General features: G+C 36.0%; 1 protein-coding gene across 4 annotated transcripts in view; it reads right to left on the reverse strand.

The window, feature by feature from the left end:
* Positions 1 to 21736, reverse strand: part of LNPK (lunapark, ER junction formation factor) — a 51090-nt gene that overhangs the window by 12464 nt on the left and 16890 nt on the right. For all 4 annotated transcript variants that reach the window (XR_003961320.4, XM_030277526.4, XM_072932276.1 and 1 more), the window contains exons 7-12: positions 19382 to 19462; positions 19244 to 19295; positions 12187 to 12405; positions 6607 to 6712; positions 5838 to 5908; positions 4356 to 4526 (exon numbers count right to left, since the gene is read on the reverse strand). Coding sequence is in view for 3 of the 4 variants with exons in the window: in XM_030277526.4 (XP_030133386.4) it covers positions 4356 to 4526; positions 5838 to 5908; positions 6607 to 6712; positions 12187 to 12405; positions 19244 to 19295; positions 19382 to 19462 (700 nt within the window). In the remaining variant the exon portion in view is untranslated. The remainder of the gene's footprint in view (positions 1 to 4355; positions 4527 to 5837; positions 5909 to 6606; positions 6713 to 12186; positions 12406 to 19243; positions 19296 to 19381; positions 19463 to 21736) is intronic.

Consider the following 21736-nt stretch of genomic DNA (forward strand, 5'->3'; position numbering starts at 1 on the left):
ACCACAAACATGATCAGTCTTCATTAAAAATATATAGTGATTCCATTTTAAACACAGCAATTAATGGAAAGCTTGCCAAAAGTCAACCTGATTTAAATAGTATATGAATAAAGTCTTTGTAAGAGCAGAAGCCAACAAGTGAAAGCTCTAATTGTAAACTTAAAAAAAAGACAAAAGAAAATATAATTGTCCTTGATGTGGAATACTTAATCCATCATTTAACCAAAGAATGTAGCTTCACCCACATAATCTTAAAAGCAAACACAGCCCTATGCTTGCTGCATGTTTAAGAGCTGCAACAATGCAACCTTAAAAAACCTGCTCCTGACTACAGCAGCTTTTCCTCCCAACACTCCTGATTAATGCTTAGTACTTAGAAAGCACATGCAGTTCATAATTGTAAGAAGTCAGCCACCCTTCCTCTTGTAGCAGAGAGTATTTCACTGAGTAATCAGTGAAATCATACTAGTGCATCACTATTAAATTAAGTAGAAAATGTCTATTAAGTGGGAATTCATAAAAACAGTGTAATTGCTCTAAAATAAAGCTGCTTGTGCTTTCAAGCAGCTTCGGGACAAGTTTTCTTTACTACTACAATTCCCCTTTAAGATAGATTTTTACATAGTCCCACATGTCTGAAGTGCCTTTAAAGAACATGTGTCTCACAGTAACCTGTTAATGGCTTTGGTGTCAGAGAAAGCTATTGTGAAGCCTTTGAAACATTCTCTCTACCCTTTATGTCCTACCAAAAAGGCAACTTATGTTATTCAGCAAAACTGAACTGTGGTTGACTGGAAACATATGTTTTTTAATCAAAAGAATTTGTTTACAAGTTATTAGAGTCAAGGTGAGCTGACCTATGTCTGCTTGAGAAATCGAGTTCTAGATATATTAGTCCTTTGTCTTCCATCAGTTTTATTCCTAGAAAAGATTTCTGCCACACTTGCCCAAAGCCAAACTCCATTTGTGGTAGAACACACGATGAGCACACACTTGAAATGCCATTATTCCTGACAGAGATCATTACTGTGATCCCTCCAGTTGAACAAGCCAAGTTCCTGCACCTGCCTTTATAATGGAAACCCTTTCAAATGTACTAGCAGTTGCTGTATTCCGAGAATCTTTACAAGTGACAGTATTAACTAATCATAAAAATATTTGAGCAAGATGGTCAAGGAATTCCATACAAATCTAGAGACATCTCATAAAGTAGTCCATGAAGTGCTGACCACTGTGGTGAAGTCTGAAGTTCAAATCAGATGAAGTACAAATCTTCATCTAATGAAGACCTCTAAATATCAGGACCAGACATTCAACACAAGAGACTCATGCAGTCAATTTTCAATTTTGTTTCAAAATACTGTGAAATGCTAAACCTGAATCAACAATACAGCATAACAGTACTAAATAAAGGCAATTCAGTATATAACTACTAAATCAAGGCAAAGCAAAATTAATCAAAGCTAAAAGTGCTTCCTGTTGGCTCTTTCAATATTATCCAAACATTCATACATTTAGGATAAGTACGTAAGAGAACCAACTAGCCTTTGATGGGAGGAGGAAAGGATCAAAATCAAGCCATTTATGGGAAAGGTAAGAAAAGAGCTGAAGTTTACTGCTTCACTCTGGTACTAAAACTTCCTACATTAATCTGCTGAATAAGGAAGCGTGATGTTTGCGCCAGTAATCTGCACCAGATAGACAGCTGATGACTCAATTTTCCAGAGGTTTAAAACAAAATTCTCAAGTTCAGTGCCAATGGCACTCCCCCATAAACTTCTTCAGATCTCTTATCCACAGGAGTTGCATGTAACATGCTTGTCACTACATGAGCACACAACTGAAAAAAAGCTTCAGCTTCATGCTCCACCCATTAGCTAAAGTAGCTGACTGGTAAAAAATATTTATAGCATTTCTTTATCACATTATTTTGCTATTTCCTTGAGCTATACCGTTATGGTATAAATGAATTACAGATAAGAGTTGTACTCCCCTGTGTTGCCAGCATTGTGGCGAAGTTGGTTTCCTGATGTTAATGTTTGTCTATATCTGTAAGTGAAGATATATTCTCTATTCTTGCTATGACAGCAGCTATTTTGCTGTGGTGAACAAAAGCCTTCCCCAGAGCTTCATACCTTAAAACTTACAATCAAGAAATGTGTTCATTTATTAATAAAACCCAACTGCATGTTAGCAGTTATGTTTCATATTACAGTTCCAGTGGAAGAAGTGATGTAGTGAAAATACTCTCATTCAGAAGAGATTCCTTTGTGGCAAGTCACAGGCAGGCACTGGCCTCCTCTAAATCAACAAGACACTTCTCACAGCTATGTAAAATACTAAGATATACTCTATTTCTGGCTGCTTAGTAATTATCAAAACAGAATGGTTTGTATCATCTTCAAGAATAAATATTCAGAAAATATCTGCTATTTAACATTAGAAACCAAAAGTCTGTATACCACTTACTTATTTCTTATGCTTCTTGTGCAAAATCTTACCATATACTTCCTATCAGGAAAAGAGAACTGGACAACGAAGCCCACTGTTTCTTTTCCTGATGTTTTTAAGTAAAGCAGCACATTAATACAAGACCACATAAGAAAAAAAAACAAGTAATTTTCATTGTTAAAGGTAAATTGGTAAAATCATTTTCTGCAATAAATCCATCCTATTTTTCTGCTGAAATGTTTGATAAAATTCTGCTTCCACAAAAAGCAACTTATCTCACAGTTTTGATTCCTACATCTGAAATGCTTAATGGCAATCCCACAGTGATTCTTCAGATTTTATATTTTTGACAACATCTACAGACTGATTCAGCAGCTCAGACCCATTATAGGCATAGTTTCATAATAATTTCTTTCAATTATAACACCAGATTAATTAGCAAGCAGATCTCCTTACCTCTCTCTAAAAACCTGCTCTAATGGATAATATTCAAAAACCCGTGAGGCACATGCCTCCAAGAGTTGAGTATCCCTCTTGAAGGACCTTTCCACTACTTGAGTCAGAAGAAAACAAGCACACTTTTAAAGATCCCAGTAACAAAGTGTGCCTTTTTCTGTAAGAATCTTCTACGTTAAGAAGTCCAAGAAGTTACTAATCTACCCTCCCCTTGCTAAAAAAATGACACTGTGATTTAAGGGCAAATGAGATATTTTCATTGTCTCCATTTCATCCACTTGATTTTAGTCTTACCTCAGTAACAGTGCTGTTATTGGCATGAAAGTAAGAATGCACTGTGGTACAGGAAAAGAAACCAAGTTTTCACTACAGTGCACTCTCACGAGACCATGTCCAGAGACTGCCACCATTAAATAGGACTTCCCGACTAGTTTTGCGCAGCCTTCTCATGCCAGAAAGTAACACCAAATGTTATTTTGTATTCTCTGTTAAAAAATAATCAAGCAGAAGCACTCTATTACACTCTGACAGTTTCCCACAGTTGGTGTGCTTCTAGCCTGAACCTCAGAGTTGCACGCTATCTGATAGTTTTCTTCCAGGATCCCTACTTAAACCAACAAAGTGCCACCAAGCACTTAACAGCACATCTAACTGGAGATCCTCTGATCTGAAATTATGATTTCTGGAGTCTTTTAAAACACTGCATCTTCCTGTTGGCTGTACACCAGATGCCTACTGTATCTGTAGACTATAAAATGTCTCAAAAGGAACTATGTTAAATTAAAACTGACAATTTGTCTTTGAACTACCTGAAATTAAACAAGGCAGTTTTACTACATTTTCCTGCCCTGAGGAAAAGAGCAAAAGGAACAAAGGCAGAAATTCCAACACACCTCAATCAAATGACCTGCCAAACACAGTGAAAGTTAACTATTTTGGGACATACTCCCTCCTTAACTATTTCTGTAATCTGCAGTGCTTTTTTCTATCCCTCTGTCAGTAACACTAGAGTGAAAAAATCTGTTATGCCATCATTTGCACAAGATAATGACAAATATGAAGAAATTTTAGGGTACAGGTACACTACTATCAACAACCTAAATTAGGAGCAGAGACAAGAACTGAAAAAATATATATAAACTGCACTTCTATGAAGTCAGAATAAATGATACTATTTCAATTGGAATGGACCAACAACAATCACCTAGATCAACTGCCTACCCAGCTGGGGGTTGATCAAAAGCTAAAGCATGTTAAGAGCATTGACTAAATGTAACACTGACAGACTTTAGTCATTGGTAACCTCACCAGGAACCCTGTTGGAGCAGTGTTTAAGTACTTCAGCTGTTGTCATTCTTATAAGAAAACTTGGCTCAACAGAGAGCTAGATGACAGTGAATTGCATTAGACATTTGAAAAAGAGCAGACTTCATGAGAATAGCACTTACCTTTTGTCTGCTGAGTCTCCTGGGGCGCTCTCTCTCTAGGTTCTAGAGGCTCAGTTTCAGATCGCAATTCTGTAGTCTGCTTTTTTTCAAAACTGAAGTCTGGAAGTCGTGGAGCTTGAGGTCTAGTTTTTCTTGCAGGATTCAGGAAGAAGCAGTAGGCACATCTAAATGCTACACCACAAAGCACACCCAGTAAGCAGCCTCACTAATTAACTTCACATTTCACCTTTATTCTTACACTATATTCTGATGGTTCAAAATACTAAAACCAGAGTTAACTAAGTGACTATCAGTACTAGACAGCATCTGCACCAAATTTACATAAGTTGTTCTATATAAGTTCTTTTTTAAATTCAGCAGACATTTGCTGAAACAATTGTTTACAAACTTGATTACTTTCAGCTCTGCTGAACTGAGTATTGCACAACACTGTGAAAGATTTTACCACAATGAACAAAATAATGCAATTCAGTAGCACCAGGTGTTGCCACATGTTGTTGTTCTATTCTTTCCTATAAAAGAATTAAGTTGTCAGATTATTTTTTTCTCCTACCCTTAACACACCACTTTCCTCACACTCTGATGTTAGCAAGTGTTAGGAGATGTTAGGAATTCCAGAAGGCATGTCTCACTCTGCTTTCTGAGGAGCATTCTGCTCTAGTGGCGCTTAATTAAGAAAAAGCAGTTTTATTTTGCAGAAGCACTGGATACCATTTAATACTTTAAATAACACTTTTTGCCCTCCTCACTCTCACCAAGACAAGGGGGAAAGTGGCAGTTTCTGGTACAGCTGAGTTGTGAACTCCTAAGAACTAAGATAACATATAGACTACTTATCTTTGGTTTCATAGGAAACATTTCACTTATTCTTACAATGCAGTATATTTACTCATAAAAATAAACAAAACAAAATTAAATAGAATATTTATCTAGGAATCCCTAGTTTCTTAAGCATCAGGCTTACACTTATGGTAGAAAGCAGGCAATATACAACACCTGTGTTCAATAAAGAGCCGTGTCTGTCTTAAGTTATTGTCAGCCATAAATTGACATATAGGCCCCTAGGGCTTGTTCCCACTCTTTTTGCAATACATCCCCAAGACCTTCTTGCCAAAGGAAAATTTAGTTTAAGTTCTGGTAAAAGAGGCACACTTTAATGTCAGATAGTTTCTCAACATAAAATCCTTCTGAGAACCATTCATAGCCAGTAGCAATGTTCAGGGATGCATTGGAGGAAGCTTATTTCTACTGAATAGTTTTCTACCCATAAAATCCATGACCTGAAGGTCGCAATAACATACTTCTCTAAGTCTTGAAGTAAATCTTAAAAAACAGAGTAATAAGTTACCAAGAAATGTTCCCACATGAAGTGGCACTTCACAATGTCAGCTAAGTACTCAGCTGCAATCAAAATGAAGTATGCTGCATGTTTGTTATGAAACATTAGCCAAGTAACAGAGTCTAAAAAAGATTAGCTCTTACCTATGTATTCAAACTCCTCCTTCAAAGCCATACCATTATGAGAAAAACATTGTTGACATATAAGGGCATACCTAGAAAACATTAATAATATATAGCAACATAACCTTAAGTAATAACACACTGGAGGGAGAAGCATTTTACCTTAAATATTGACTAATACCTTAAACCTTTTCTTCCAAAAGGTGATTTAAACAATTAAATTATTAACCTTGAAAGCAAACTAAATTGTAGATTAAATAGTACCTTTTGAAGTTGGTTTAACCACAGTGAAATAGTCTCAGCTACACTTTAAACTATGGTTCAATATATTTTTAATATCATCAGTGTCAGAAAATAACATCCAAATTAAGCCTTTATTTCATTAGAATGCAGTTAATATGAAAAGTAACCATAGTAAATATGTTCAATTCTGATATGTTTGGACAGTTCTGAAGGCAATCTGAAAGACATTTATAACAGATATAAAGTTAAAGTGCTGAGGCAAATGCTTTCTTTTTTTTAGTTCAAAATATAAGTCATTCACCCACTTGAACACAGATCTTTCTTTGTATCACACAGCTAATATTACTCAGAACAGAGGTTAGGTTTGCTTAAATATTTCCCTGCAAAGATCTTTCAAGTGAAGCATTGAGAAAGAGACATTTCTCAATTATGAAAATTTTGGGACAAGTTCATTTACAATTCTTTTAACCTTGATATGGCTTAAACAAAAAGGTTAAGAAGCTTGCTTTCCCCTAAGTGTTTAGGTATTTTTTAAAGAATGTTTTACCTGTTCTGAGGACCATCACCAACCAAATATTCAATAACTCTATCCACAACTCCTCTTTCTCGAGGAAGAATAGATCTTGCCAAAGGAGGGCCTGGAGGATGAAGACCTAGAACATGAATTATATCAAAATTATTTTCCATTGTATAAATATGTATTATATTTTATTGCATGTGCTAGTGTAACAAAATAATTGCATCTATTTAATACACATGGGCATAATTTTTAGTCCACTAGGAAAGCTGCAAGATTCTTCAATCCACAATAGTTGAAAATTATTCTTCTGCTCGTTTAGCTTATAATTTTATTAAATCGCTCCATTTTTACACTTTGGACATGTAATTAATATATTTAATTTCTAAAGAAGTTAACATACCAATAGTATTGGATTGTTAACAAATAGAGGCTTTTAAAGAAAGAACAACTTAACTAAGTTCTCCTCAAATACACTCAGCTCTGCAAATTTACACTTGTAGTTTACACCAATAAATCTGCCAAAATCAATGGTAACAGTAGAAGAACTAGACATCAGGGCAACCTGGTCTGCTGGAAGGTGTCCTGTCCACGGCATGGAGGTTTCAAAGAAATTATCTTTAAGATCCCTTAAAATCCAAACCATTCTATGATTTTATGAAGGTGTCACCACAGAACACCCCCTAATTTCTGTGTAATTACTATACCACATGAGCATACCCTCAGTGTACATTGAGTCTACACATTAAACTTGTCCAGCTGTTTGTTATTTTGGTAATCCCACAGTTAATGACTAGTTGGATGCTTTCAGCTTTATGCTTAATCAAAGAAGCCAGAAGGCCACTATAAAGACACTATTTCACTCTTGTATTTAACAAACCACTATCAAAATTAAGCTCCTTTAAGAGCAATGGTTGGTTCTTTTTCACCTCTATAGTTAAACCAGAACACTGGTACAAGTTTCTCTTTCCATAAAGTTTAAAAAGTCTAGTCCAGTGTACAAGACCACTGCAAACTGCCAGTTTCCATTTATATTGCTTTGAGTTCTTATGTCTACTTTCTTTTGCAGCCTTAAAACAATACACTAGGCCTAACATAAGAAACTCCAGTTTGAGTCATTCCAACAAGACCATTCAAGTAACTAAGCATGGAGAGGAAGCATTTTACATTTAAGCACCAGAAGTATTATGTTACAGTACTTCCAACAAACAGTCCTGAGTGTAAGATAATGCAGGAAGAAAGGGGAACATTTAATTGTGGAAGAGATCGGGACACTTAAAACCTATTCCTTTATGAATTACATTCAAAGTCCACAAAACTAACTAGACAATGTTTGAGTAGGACAATGAACCAGTCTTTCAGAACTCTCCAACTAGGACAAAACTGTTCCATTTCAAGTCACTCCAAGACAAAATTGTGACATCTTACAAATAAGACTCGGTTTAAACCATTGACAAAATTACTTTTAAAAATGCAAAATTCCTATGAGGCTCAAGATAGCCAAGATGGTTAGACAAAAAAAAATCAGTGAGCATTAGCAGGTTTCATACTGAGATGAGCATATGGCAACCTGAAGCCCTGTATGAACTAAGTACATGCAATTCATGGAAATGAAATAGTGAAAGTGCAAAAAGAGACCAGCATTTTCTCTGAGAAGATTCTGGCTTGTAACTATTCTCACTCCATCCAATAAAAACAAATATAGAAACAGCATGGCTTAAAAGAAAGCCTTTAGTGACTACAGAAGTCAGCCAACAATTCTCTTTTCAAATTGCTGTATGTTTCCAGCATTCTTCTTGATGCATGTTTCACAGAATCCCCCATAACGACCAATAATTAAAGAGGAAGCTAAAGGGTAACAAAAACTAAAATAGCTGTCTCAATATACAAAAATAAAACAGATTAGACACACTGTCTAAAAATGCAAAATAGGATTTTTTTTTTTAATCCAAAGGACAACTAAGAGAGTATAGTTTGTTAGTATGTTGAATTAATTCAGAAGGATATTTAATTGAAAGATATTGTGTTTAAAAGAGCAGTCTTCAAGCTTTTCAGGATTGTTCAGTTTAGTTTTCTTATAGCAACTTAGCCAGGGACTGCATGAGGACATGCACAGTCATAGCTTCTAGCATCTTGATAAAAGTACACGTTTTACACGTAACATGCACCTCCTAAGAAGAGTATTCACAAAATATGCTGAGTTGGAAGGGAACCATCTCAGTCCCTGAGTCCAGCTCCTGGCCCAAAAATCACACCATGTACCTGAGAGCCCAGGCTAAATGCTTCTTGAACTCTGTCAGGCTTGGTGCTGTGACCACTTCCATGGGGAGCCCGTGCCAGTGCTCTGGGTGAAAAACCTTTCCCTGATAACCAACCTAAACCTCCCCAACTCAGCTTTGTGCCACCAGAGTGAAGAGATCAGTGCTTGGCCACCTACTTCCCCGCATGAGGATGTTGAAGACCACAGTGAAGCCTCTCCTCTTCTTCAGGCTGAATGAATCAAGTATCTCAGCTACCCCTTGTAAATCTTCAGCTCCAGACCAGATCAAAGACAACACAGCACGTCTTGCTATTCAATAACCTGGTCCAAGATGGGCTTCATGTTTAAGTATAGCACTAAAAGTAACTGCCAGCAAATTATCATTTCAAGCTTCCTACCTTTAAATCTTCACAAATAGAAGAAACAAAGGAAAAGGTAACTAAGGGCAGAATGTAATACTTTGTGGTAAACCTCATGCTCAATGCCACATAAATTGTAGGAATCAAATATTTTCAGCAATGCCCTCTTGTAGTGCTACACATAGAACAAGACTAGTCTTGACATTAAGGCTGTGCTAATTCTAACAGCACATATTTCAAGACAGATCTTGTCAATATTGGATATTTGACCTAAACAGACTGTCTTAATTTCTAGCAGCACAAGAAAACTCGTTCAGAAAATACGGCAATTTACAACCCATCAATTAAGTATAAAAAAATTCTATACTCAATACACATGTTTTTAAAATAGGCCTTATTTTCAGAAACAAGAGAAATTAATTCAGGAAGATAAGAATCAGTGAATGTATTTCCAAGTTATCCCTGTATTCTGTCCACAAGCAGGAACCTAGACGAAGAAAACCATTGCAGCAGCAAGAGAACAAACTCAGTGCAATATAAACTGTATTCTGCTATTGCTGTCCAAAGCAGAGGTCAGACAAAATTAATTTCCTAGAGTTTTACAAAAACCTGAAAGATCCAATACTTCCATCAGAAAAAGGCACTGATACATTCTGCAATACTATTAAAGCCCTAGAATAATTTTGTGAATACCTGGTTTACACTCAAATGTTTACTCTAGGCCTTTATTCAGAAGACCAAGTTTTCATATTACTTGCAAATCACCAATATAAGAAGTTTCTAAAAGTCAATAAACAAAGAAAAATTTGAATAAAGTTACCTAGAATGAAACATCAGAATACATTCCAACAACAACTTCAATTACCTGCCTACTAATAACTCAAACCAACCATCTTAGTTCTCATGCTGTTATGGACACCAGTAATTAATATAAACATCAAAAGCAATCATTGTAGAAAGACTGGTCATTTTTGCAAAGCTTGGCAAACTCTCAACTACCTGCTGGTTATTAATTTTCAAACATATGGAAGCTCTGTGGTAATACACGTTAAATTGATTCTCCCCTACAAAATATAGTATCACAAAAATGAATTATTAATCTACTGTAAAATAGAGATAATTAAGGCTATTCATATTTGTTGCAGGCCATGCATAAACTTAGATGCCACATTATTATTACAGATACTGAATTTCTGAACGTTTCACTACAGCTACATGACTGAGATTTTTATATGCCTGGAAAGTTAGGGGAAATTCAAGAAAAAAGAGGGCTTCCATATTAACTGACAATTGCAGTGGCTCCCATTGTTTTCTATGGCAAAGTAACGTGTTAGGTCAAAATTCCAGTTATTTAGTGACGGGAAAAGTGCCTGTAAGGCATTATCACAAAAACTACATTAAAAATTTTATATCACAAGCTTGGCAACTGTCTTTTCAAACAAGTCAGTTACTTTATTTTCCTCCTTCCCCTAAAACATTTATGCAGTAAAGGCTGAATTTCATCCAGCTTATTTAACGTGCCTGAATCTTCCCCTAAAAATAAAGCTATTATACAGCCAATACTTAATTCCACAGTCAGCTTCCTTAAAAAGAAGCATGCAATTTTAAACTTAGTATGGAGTTTTTAGTAATCAGATATCAGTAAATGTGGTTTGCAACCAAATGACCAAGTTCCTGGTGCAAGGAGCTAATTTCTGGTACTTTGAGATAATCAAGACTTACTAATAACTTGTCTTTACAGTTCACTTCAGGGATAAAAACAAATTTAGCAGTTTCATAACAGAAGTAAAGCACTACTAACATCAAATAAGGCTTAATGGAATCTAAAGAGAAGGGAGATCATAATTTTCCATGACAAGTTTATTCCACTACACTAAACAACAGGAAAAGGCATTTTAACATTCAGCTTCCCAAGAGCTTAGAGAGCAGGTATCAATATATTATCTACAGCTCTACTTTTTGATTGTATCATGAAAGTTAGTAAAGAAGGACATACAGTTGGTAAGACTTAAGCAGCTTCAAGTAAAAATCAGGAACACAGGGCAGATAAAAATATTCTTGATCCCTGTACATGAGCAAAGAACTACTCCACATTAAAGTGGTGCTCATGAGATTCTTGGCTAGTTGTGCCCCTTCTATTTTCAAGACAGCATTTCATCTCCTTTCTTGCCTTGTGATCCAACTTGTCAAACATCCCACAAAAAATGAAAGACCTGGCACAAACCCACACACAGCTTTACCACCCACAAGGAACACGAGAACAGTGCTGCCCACCCAAAACTCTGAAATTTTGCAATCTTTCCAACGCAATTTAGTTCATATTCTATTTATTAAAAGTCCATCCCATCTGAACACCAAATAAGAAATCAAGGGAAAAACACTTTCAGAATATGAAACCAGATTTTAAGGACTACTCATTCCTACCAGATTTCAACCTGCTGCTAGTCTCTGGATTCTTGTAGCAAAACAATTCCATTTTAGTATTCAGCTACAACACAGACAACTTCTCTGTTGTATTTGGTATTCCACACTTCAATCTGTGAGTATAGGCTGCACGACTATACCTTCTAGAGTAAAAATTTAAATGTCAAGATCTATGTTAAAAAAATATGTGCAGGGTTTAGTGAGAAGCATGAATGTATTCTGAAAGTGTTCTCCTCTGCACCTGATTTATACAAGCAAAGAGCTCTTCTAAACTAAGAACATAAAAAGGTATGCTATATTGTTGACTACAGAATACTGCAAAGTTTTATTGCCATTTAAACAAAGAAGCCATAACAGTTAAATGAGCTCATGCAATAGGTTTCAGCATCAAAAGGTGCCAGCTGTAAAGAGTTATGGCTAATTGAATATGGAACTCCTGCTTAATCAGATAACTGCTCTGCTATTTCCAAATGAAATGCCATTTCCATACTATCTGAAAATGGCCTCTTTTATTGGTAACCAGAGAAAACAATATAAACTGTAAATAACATTAAGTGCTGTATTTACCCATTCCAGGCACTAAAGTAGCAGGGGATCCAGGGCGCCTTGGTAAAACATTGGACGGCAAGGATGGCGCAGCAGTTGTCTCCGGGAGCCCGCTCGGAGCTGGGCTGTCTCTCTGCAGATTAGGAGCTGCTGGAAGAGGGAACTTTGGAGAGCCTTGTTTCGGAGTCGCAGGTGGGGGTGTAGAAGCATTTCTTTGAGCTGCAGTCCTCTGACGAATTTCTGATAAGAACATGTACATACGGAATTTAATATTTAGCATAAGCAATATATTACTAAAAGTGTGTTAATATTGTTACACCAATTAGCAAATTACAGAATCAAACAAAACCAGGAAGGTCTAAAACTAAACATCATCATCTGAGCATGTCATAGAAGTAAATACCAGATAGAATACTGTATTTCAATTGTCATAACTGTTAAATACTTTGGGCAAAATTCTTCTAGAAGGAAATTAGAAAACAGAATCATAGTATCTGCTAAGGCAGAATACTGGACATACAAACATCTAGAATCAAACAACAATGTATAGAATTGACCACTTTTTACTCCATGGCTTAAAAATGCTTCCAAGTATTTAGCTTTCCATGGGACCAAAACTATTAATTCAGTATCTAATATGTCCAGGTTAGGTGCCCAAAGTTATGAAAAAAATAAAAAATCAGATTGGATAAATGAAACAATTCTAAAACCAGAAGAAAAGGAAATGTTTCATTGAGGTGATATAGTTTCACTTACTTGTTTCAGTATCCCCATCAAACCACCTGCATGGATTCTCACAAAGCAAGAACAGGCTCTGCCAGAACACATGCCCACTTTAACCTCTTCTCACACCACTACCAGTTACTATTAAATCACAGTTATGAAAAACTTAATATATTTCCTCAGTTATTCTTACATGAAGCCAAATATCACCAGAGTTACCTAGCATGGTTTGAATGTTGTGAGAGTCATGCAAGCCTGACATTCACACACTATTGCAACAAATCAAACAGAAACGTAACCATTGCTTTAGTTCTGCAGATATTTACATGGTTAACAAGTAGCAGGTCAGTCTCTACACGGACACCCCAGAAACACCCACACCTAAAGCTGTAATACCCTATGGAGTTAGTTTATAATACCATGTCACTTTGAACCACTTGCATTTCCTTCCTTCACAACAAATGGAATTTAACACTACGTTTGGACTTTAAAATCGCTTCCACGAGTCTCAAGATTAGAGAGATTTTATCTGCTGACCTTGTGTCAAGCTGGAAGAGTTTAATGCTTAGCAGGCAGTTTACAGGTCCACTGGCAACCAGCCGCTGGAAAACGGGTGTGCTGAGTGTGAAGGAACAATCCCTGTCCCCAAAAGTACAACACTACCATGCTAAGCTCCTGCTGTGGGTGGAGGAGGTGAGCATGCTATGTCAGCTGGCACCAGCTGAGAAAGAGCTGCTGTCACTGAAGCACCAGGTCAAATATAACAGTTCTGTGGGAATACAGCCAATCTAGTGCCATGAAAATTGCTACATACATAGGTTATGGTCTTGCCTACTTATCTGCACATAGAAATAGGATTAATACACAACAGAAGAAAGAATTAAAAATTCTTTGGAATCACTGCTTTAAAAACTATAAGTTTAAAAACTACAGTCTTAATAAAAATCCATCTACTTACGTTTCCTACAAAGCAGAATAAATCACGAGTTTTCCCCTGCCACATCATGTGCATGGCTGCATTACTTCACACAACTTCATTGTCCAAATTACATCAGTCAATGAGTCTGAAGGTTCTGTATTTTAACTTGATTTTAGCAAGTATGTTTGCCCCCTCACTATTTCAGCTGTTCAGAATCTGGAAACCAGGATTAATTGGTGAGGTAGTTGCAGAAATTGCATCATCATTTCCTTGATGACTTGCTTCTCATTTGAAAACTGATGCTGTGTATCTGAAGTAAGAATTCATCTATGATGAACCTCGCAATTCACATGTCTTCAAGATATTTTTGTGAGAGACATAAGCAGTAACCTTTCAAGTTTTACTGCACTAGGATGACTGCATTCTCTCTGTGCCATCTGACCAACAGGCATGACCCATCTCCAAATACAAAATACTGATTAAAACCCATGATTTACAGTTAAGTTTCTGTTATAGATTCCAGTCATGTGTTAGTTTCAAAAATTAAGCTAAAAGGTATGCAATTTCTCAAGTCTTCTCAGGTCCACATATGTACAAAAAAAGAGAGATAAATATAAAGCCTAATTCCACTCGTTCCAAAATAATTTTAAACATCTGTAAAGATATCTTAATCCATTCTTTTTTCATTACAAAACCCTCTTTATTATTGTTTTACATAAAAAATGCCCAAGACCATTACTGTATGGATGTTACTTTTACATTTTGAAGGCTGTCTTTCTAGATCATGTGGTTTAAGAATATTAATTTTAATTGTTTAAGAGCACTGAGTCTGTTTCAATAGGTCATGGCTATATTCACATTTATTCTGAGCCCATAACACACTATTTCTAAGCAATTTCTAAGCCACCTGCAAGAGCTCTGCCCCTCTTGCCCATTCCTTCTGAAGGGTCATTTTTGGCAAGTCTTCTTTAAACGACTTCCAATTACAAAGATACTGCTACTTTAATGACTCTTTCCCCATATTTCTGTTCCTATAAAGATGCTGAACCAGTACTTTACAGTAAGCATTAGAGAGATATGCTTCAGTAGTTTTAGTTTCATTACAGAGTTAAGAATGCAAGACTCATTGCTAGTTTCCACAAAATAGTGGGTTATTTACAATGTCTTTTCCCCCCCTTCACTTAGAAGTTCACTTGACTTTCACTCTGTTCTGTGATTCATACTTAAGAGAACTTTCCAACATGCTGCTGCTCCCCAAGTAAGAGAAGTCACCAGAATCTGCATTATGAGAAAGTGAGAAATACTCTCCTTGACACAACCAACAGCCCATCCATTCCAGTACCTCCTTTCATAGAGCGGCTGTAGATGTTATTCAGTGACAACACACAAATATGAATTTCTGATGCTTTCATTCCTGATACAATCCCCAAGATCCATAAATGCATTGTCATGGACATGGAGAGTGCAGCCTTGTCTCATCATTTTAGTATCACATAGAGACCCTTTACCCGTGAGCTCCCCTAATTCCTGCTCTGCCCTTCCACAATAACAGCCCTAATATTCTTCTGAAGTAACTGAATATGATGTATATACTTCTCAAACTGCCTCAAGATGCAACATGTTAAAAATGAGCCTTTTGCAAAGTTCCATATTTCCATAATTCCAAGTTGCACAACTTAGCTGAAGAAACATGTCCATTAACCTCAACACTAACACAATTTACAGGTACTGTTTAATGTAGTTTTAATGAAGTTTTTACATTTTCCAAGGATTTTCTTCAGTAATGATATTTGTGTATCCAAAAGTCAATGGCACGAAAACAGAAAAATAGCTTAAAAATAGAACTTTTATTCTCCAAACACACTGCAATTACCAGCATTGGACACTTCAGACATAAGGAGACACATTACTTAAGAGGTATCTACTCAACTGATGATTCAGTATGAGCTCTTAAAGACTATTACACTACTGCAGTGGTGAAGCAGTGACATGTTTCATGTTTACAAGCATAACTATTTTATTTTTTTCCTCACTCAAAACACCTTGATTTTTGCAGAGAATACCTTATTTTCATGGAGCTATACTACAGGTCAATATATAGTTTATGTAACTTGTTGGCTTTAGCATCCAAGACCAACCAAGCATTTTCTTCCCTCCTCTTCATGCCTATATCCATCCCACAGCCTGCAACCATCTTTTATTGCATTAATTTTTGTCCAGGTCACAGAGTGGTCTCATTTACAACACAGCCCTGCTAACAGTCATATTTGCAAAATTAAAAGAGCAGGTACTAACAACAGGATATTGCTGATAAATATTTCACTGCAAATATATTCTTACACTATTTTTCCTCCATGGCCAAAGTACAAAAGTATATATTCATTAACTATACCCCCTAAAAAACATTTCTGAACAAATAAAATTGCACTTAAATTTTCAAATTCCTTTCCTCTGGATTTTGGGATGTTTTTTATGCCAAATACAAGTACGTGTCAAAATCGCAAAAATTGCAAGAAGAGCTAAACACCCAGGAAAATTGGGCTGCTACCAGTTGTTTTTCTAAGAACCAACTATTACACAATACTGATTAAACCTTTGTACCAATTAGTATGATGTGCAAGCGTTCATCTCAACCAGTAAGGAAAAAAACATACAAACTAGCTGCCTCATACACAACATTGTCCAACTTGATTATATATTGGTTATTGTTTATCACCTTTTCAAAAAGACTCAGTTACAAAGCTCAAGAAAATGAGTTCTGTTGCTTGGCTAGCTTATGTCCAAAGTGAGCAAAAAGGTCAGGGAAGCTTTAATGTTAACTTGCATTATACCACAACCACATAAAGATGTAATCTAGTTACAGTAAGTTATATACTGCACAGAACAGAAGCTAATATTTATTTTGGGCAGATATTTAGTGTGAACAGCAATAAGCTAGTAGGTTTTTTGATAGTTAAGAATTGAAAAAATTACTGCATATAACAAGAATTATTTGGTAAGTATTTGGAAATTAAGTCTCCATAATTTCACAAGCCAAAGGCAAGCATAGCTTGTCCCTCTTGAACTAGATAACGCACCTTCAAAATAGAATAGTCTGGCTAACCACAGGGCAAAAAGCTGCACCAATTCCAAATTCAATGTGTTAGAGAACAGATCGGAAAAATATTAAATTGTGCTGTATATGAGCAAAGTTACATTGACTCATAGAATCATTCAGGATGGAAAAAGACCCTTAAGATCATAAAATCCAACCATAAGCCATGACAATTTACAACACTTATTTCCCAAAATCCTTTCCAAAGCTAAACTACATTTTTCTTCAGGATCAAGCAAGAATGCCCATGCACCCCAAAAAGTTGAATATGTTTGAAAGAGAATTGCATATTTTCTCAGTTGCGTCCCCACTTAGAGGTTATTGGTTCACACCATCACGGTCTCAGAAAGCATTCTCTGCAAATGAAACTGTACTAAAAGATTCCTTCCACCAAGCCATGAGACCAATTTACAGCTAGCTCTAAATAAAAACTGCAAAGCACAGATAGCATGGGTAAATTCCTCAGCAACAACTGTTTCACGTATCTTTTCATACCACACTTATTAATGTAGACCACAGCCTACAGTGACTGGCTCTCAGAAATAATTCTAACTCTCTCAGAACCTCTCCCTCCCAGCTCTTGTAACAGTCAAGACACAATCAACACAACACAGCATATGCGGGATCCAACTGATCTGCTTTTGTCTGACTGGATCAAAAGCAGGGGCACTACTATTTGGGAACCCAAACACAAGACTAATTAATAGACACTGACTGACTCACTTCTCACCATTGCTCCCTACGCAGCCTGGGTAGAGGGGAAGAGATCAGTAATGTACCTCCTAAGGAGTTTCAAAATTGGTGCTGTTCTCTCTTCATAAAACCAGAATAACCAAAAACCACTGTAATTTATAACTAATTATCTCCAGATTTCTATATAGAAACACACATTTCCAGGCAGTTTCATCCCCTGCTCAATGTTACTTGCATTCTGCAAACAGATCTGTCACCCTGCTACTGGACTACTGGAGTAATTTCTAACACAGCTCAAGAAGGATGAATTTTATACAGTTTAAAAAGAGCCAAAGACACTACCTACACATTACACGTATAGCAGAAAATTCTTGGCAACCACCCACAAGCTGTATTAAGGCAGAGAAAAGAACAGGGTGTCAGAATGGCCCTTCAGTCTGAACAAAACTATGAATGCTGCAGAAATGGAGTATGGGAAAGACAGGTACGGAGCAAGCTTGAAAAAAAGCTGTTGTGTTTAAGACTACAGAAGAGGTACTATTGAGGTACTGCATTGCAACTATTGACTGTCAATGTCAAAAAGTAAGGACAGTTTTAGAATATTTTCATGGCGATTTGAAGCTAAGCAAGAAGATTTGATGATGCCACTTATAAACATCTTTGTTAGTAAATCCAGGTGCTCTGCACTGAACAAAAGGAGTACTTCAAGAGTGAAAAATTGGAAAAATAGAAGTCTGGTTACCCATGAGAGTTAAATACAAAGCTGACAATTCTAATACTAAATTCTAAAGCAATCTGCATTTTATGAAAAACCATGCATATCAGATTCTGCAGTTGATTTTGAGCATCAGCCCTTTCAGGTTATAACAACAAGTTAATGACAAAGACTGGTCTTAAAGTGTGAGTATAATCCTCAGTATTAGAGTACCAGGCAGCCTTTATACTATGTTCATACAAGCATTTTCAGTTTAACTACAGCATATTACACTCAACCTTAACAAAAACTAACTGTTGTCTGTCTGCATAAATATTTGCATAAATACCACATTTTTAATGTTAGCATTCTACTATGTGTGAGATCTGCTGAGTTTTGAAACTTGTGTGGGCAATCTAGAAAGAAGGCTTCCTTGAAACATATTCAAGTTTTTATTTTATTCAAAGGCACCGTTAAATGGAACAATGTAAACCAGTAAAGAACTGTCCGTTCTTTGCAACTAGAAAGTAGTTGAATTATGCACCAGCTTCTCATTCCTCTCTAGGCACCTAATAGAAGTAGCTTAAGCACTGCATTAGGAAAGGTCTAACTAGCCATAAATAGAAACACAACTGAAAAGCTAAGTCAATGAATATTGCACAAGATTTGAAAACACCTTAGTATTCTAGAAAAGTTGCAAGTATGTCACAAGAACTCTCAGCTTTAACATCAAGCAGTATTAAATATCCTGCTGTCTAGAACATCAGGCTTTAGTAATAGATCCCTTGCCTGAAAAATACAGAACAGTAATGGGCATAGCCTAATGAACAGTCTATTAACCCTAAATAAAGGTCAATTGATCTACAAATTTTATCATAGACAGACTTCTAGACCAGAAATTGCTGTGAAAGATGAGTATCTATGCTAAAGAGCACCCGTTTTACAGGGCTATTACCTTGTCCAGGTCTTGGGGTTGCAGATGTTCCACCAGATGGTAGTTCAGTCTCCTGCCAATTAATTATATATAACATTATCTGAATGCTCAGCTCCATAGTACCTTTCATATTATACCAGTATCAATAACAAGACTCACCTTTGCACTTGATTCCGGATCAAACCTTTCAAGGATTAGTTTAGCAGTCTTGTACGTTTCCTTTTCCATTACTTCCTCAAGCTGGAAACAGAAAGGTTCCACATATCAATAGACAGTTTTTCAAAGTATTTCCCCCCACTACAGCCTCCCATTTACAAGCATCTTATCAATGTTACCAAAAGCCAAAGCTCATCCATGAACCAGTAGCTTTTTCAGATACCTGAGGATATGCTGCATTCAATGGAAAATAAATTTTGCTTTCAAAAATAGTTTCCAAACTCTAATGGACTACTTGTACTTAACAGCTTTATTGCAAGGAAACACCAAATATTGCTAATTGTTTACATATAATGAGGAGAATAATTACAAGCACCAACTTCAATAATGGAATGTGCAAAAATCTATCAGCCATCATTATTGGAAGTTATTAGACATGACAAGCAAATGACAGGCAATTCCTTAGATTTATTTCCTCATAGCACTTAATGCTATTAATTTAAGGAAGGTCGTTAGCCAAGTGCTTTACCGAATAAAGTCCCTGTGCCAATTAACTGCTGTCAGCATCGATTTTAGATTATTTATTAGCAGAAGCAATTAGCTTGCTGCAAATGCTGTGAAAACTCACTAACTAGAGAACAGCCATGGAATTTGCTCAAATGACTTTAAAGGTTGGATCCACATCTTTACAGTAATTCATACTGCTTCTCAGGAAAAGGAACACGTTAAGAATTTAAATAAAAAAATTTACTGAGAACTATGCATACTTTAGGGAGTGTAATTAAAGCATTTCATTATTACAACATTTTATTTACAATTCACTCAAGTGGCTTTATAACTAATACATGGGCTTAATTAAAAAACGTAATCACTAGTAAAGTATCATTTCAGTGGTTAACAGCCAACATCAGAAGCAGCTTAACTTTAAAACTGTGATAGCTGAAGTTATGACAAATACCTAATATGTAGAGAAATAATATTACATTTTACAGTATCTTAAGCAGACCTTTCTTCCTAGATATGCTGACTAATGGCCATGTTCAGCTAAATGTGGGGACTTTGCTTGTTCTGAAGTTTGCTGTTGGCATAAACTGCAAAACTGAAAAGGTCGGTGGTCAAAAAATTAAATTCTCTCAAACTCATTTATCACTGCTAAAATAACAAATGGTGCAGGTTAACATGAATTTTACGCCATTATTTAGCTAGTGAGAAACTAAAGTTTCAGCCATTCTGCATACACTGTGCAGGAGTTTTGCATTTAGACAGACCTCAAGATTACAAACAGACCTCAGAAGCTAAATAAAAATTCACTCAATTTAAATGAAATACTGTGTATTCATTTAACACTCACTCCTCCACACATTTCTTGAAGTTTGAGGCAAGGAATACTATCCATGCTGTTAATTAAAGACTGTTGAAACAAAAGGGAGTGAAGAAGGAAGTAAAAATCAATTTCCTAGACTTGTATTTCAGCATCACTTTGGAGTTAACCCACTAACTTCATAAAACAAATGCCACACAGTGCAATAAGAGCAGAATTGATGATCTAATAGGAAAACTAAAGTATTTATTGCTTATAAAAGTAAAAACTGTAAGACAGACTTTTATACAAAGGGGTAAGGCTAATGAGGTGAAGCTGCAAATTGGGGAAGCATTAACAGTCAGTGCTAATATTTGTCTGACAAATCAAAATTTAAAAAACCCAATTCACTTCACATCAATGAACATTAAATGCATACTATTGTCTGTACAGCCAAAAAGCAAAATGAGTAATAACTTTCTGCAGGACAAAGTGACCTTTATGGGAGAGAACAACCAGAATGCTCCACCATCACTTGACACTTTCTTTATCTAAAGCACTTCTTGCCACAGCAGTATTAGATAGCATAGTAACTATTTGTGGATACATAAGTTTTGCAACAACAGTTACATTATTTTGAAACATAATTCAGCTTTCACCACAAGATTCAGATGTTGAAGTTATCCTCCACATTACATAATTTCTGGATAATTCAACGCATTACTCTTCCTATTTTGAAATTCATACATAGCTTCAAAATTGTAGTAATGCTGAATCCGAAGAAGAATTCAGTATCACAACTGGCTCTTCAGATTTCTTGAAAATATATAGAAATTGTCAGGATTTCTACAGGCATATTCACATTTCTCATGCTTTCACTTATAGAGTATACTTTTCTAAAGTAAATTGAAATTTGGCTAACAATACCAAATAAAAAATCAAAAAGGTCCAAATTTACTTACTGTGAGCAAATCAGTGTAATTACCAGAAGAAAGTAAGAGCTTGCGTAAAATTTAAATACTTCTGTGTTTGCATAGCAGAGGAAACTGGCTTTTGTG

This window comes from Taeniopygia guttata, chromosome 7 (genome assembly GCF_048771995.1).
Source record: "Taeniopygia guttata chromosome 7, bTaeGut7.mat, whole genome shotgun sequence".
Classification (NCBI taxonomy): domain Eukaryota; kingdom Metazoa; phylum Chordata; class Aves; order Passeriformes; family Estrildidae; genus Taeniopygia; species Taeniopygia guttata.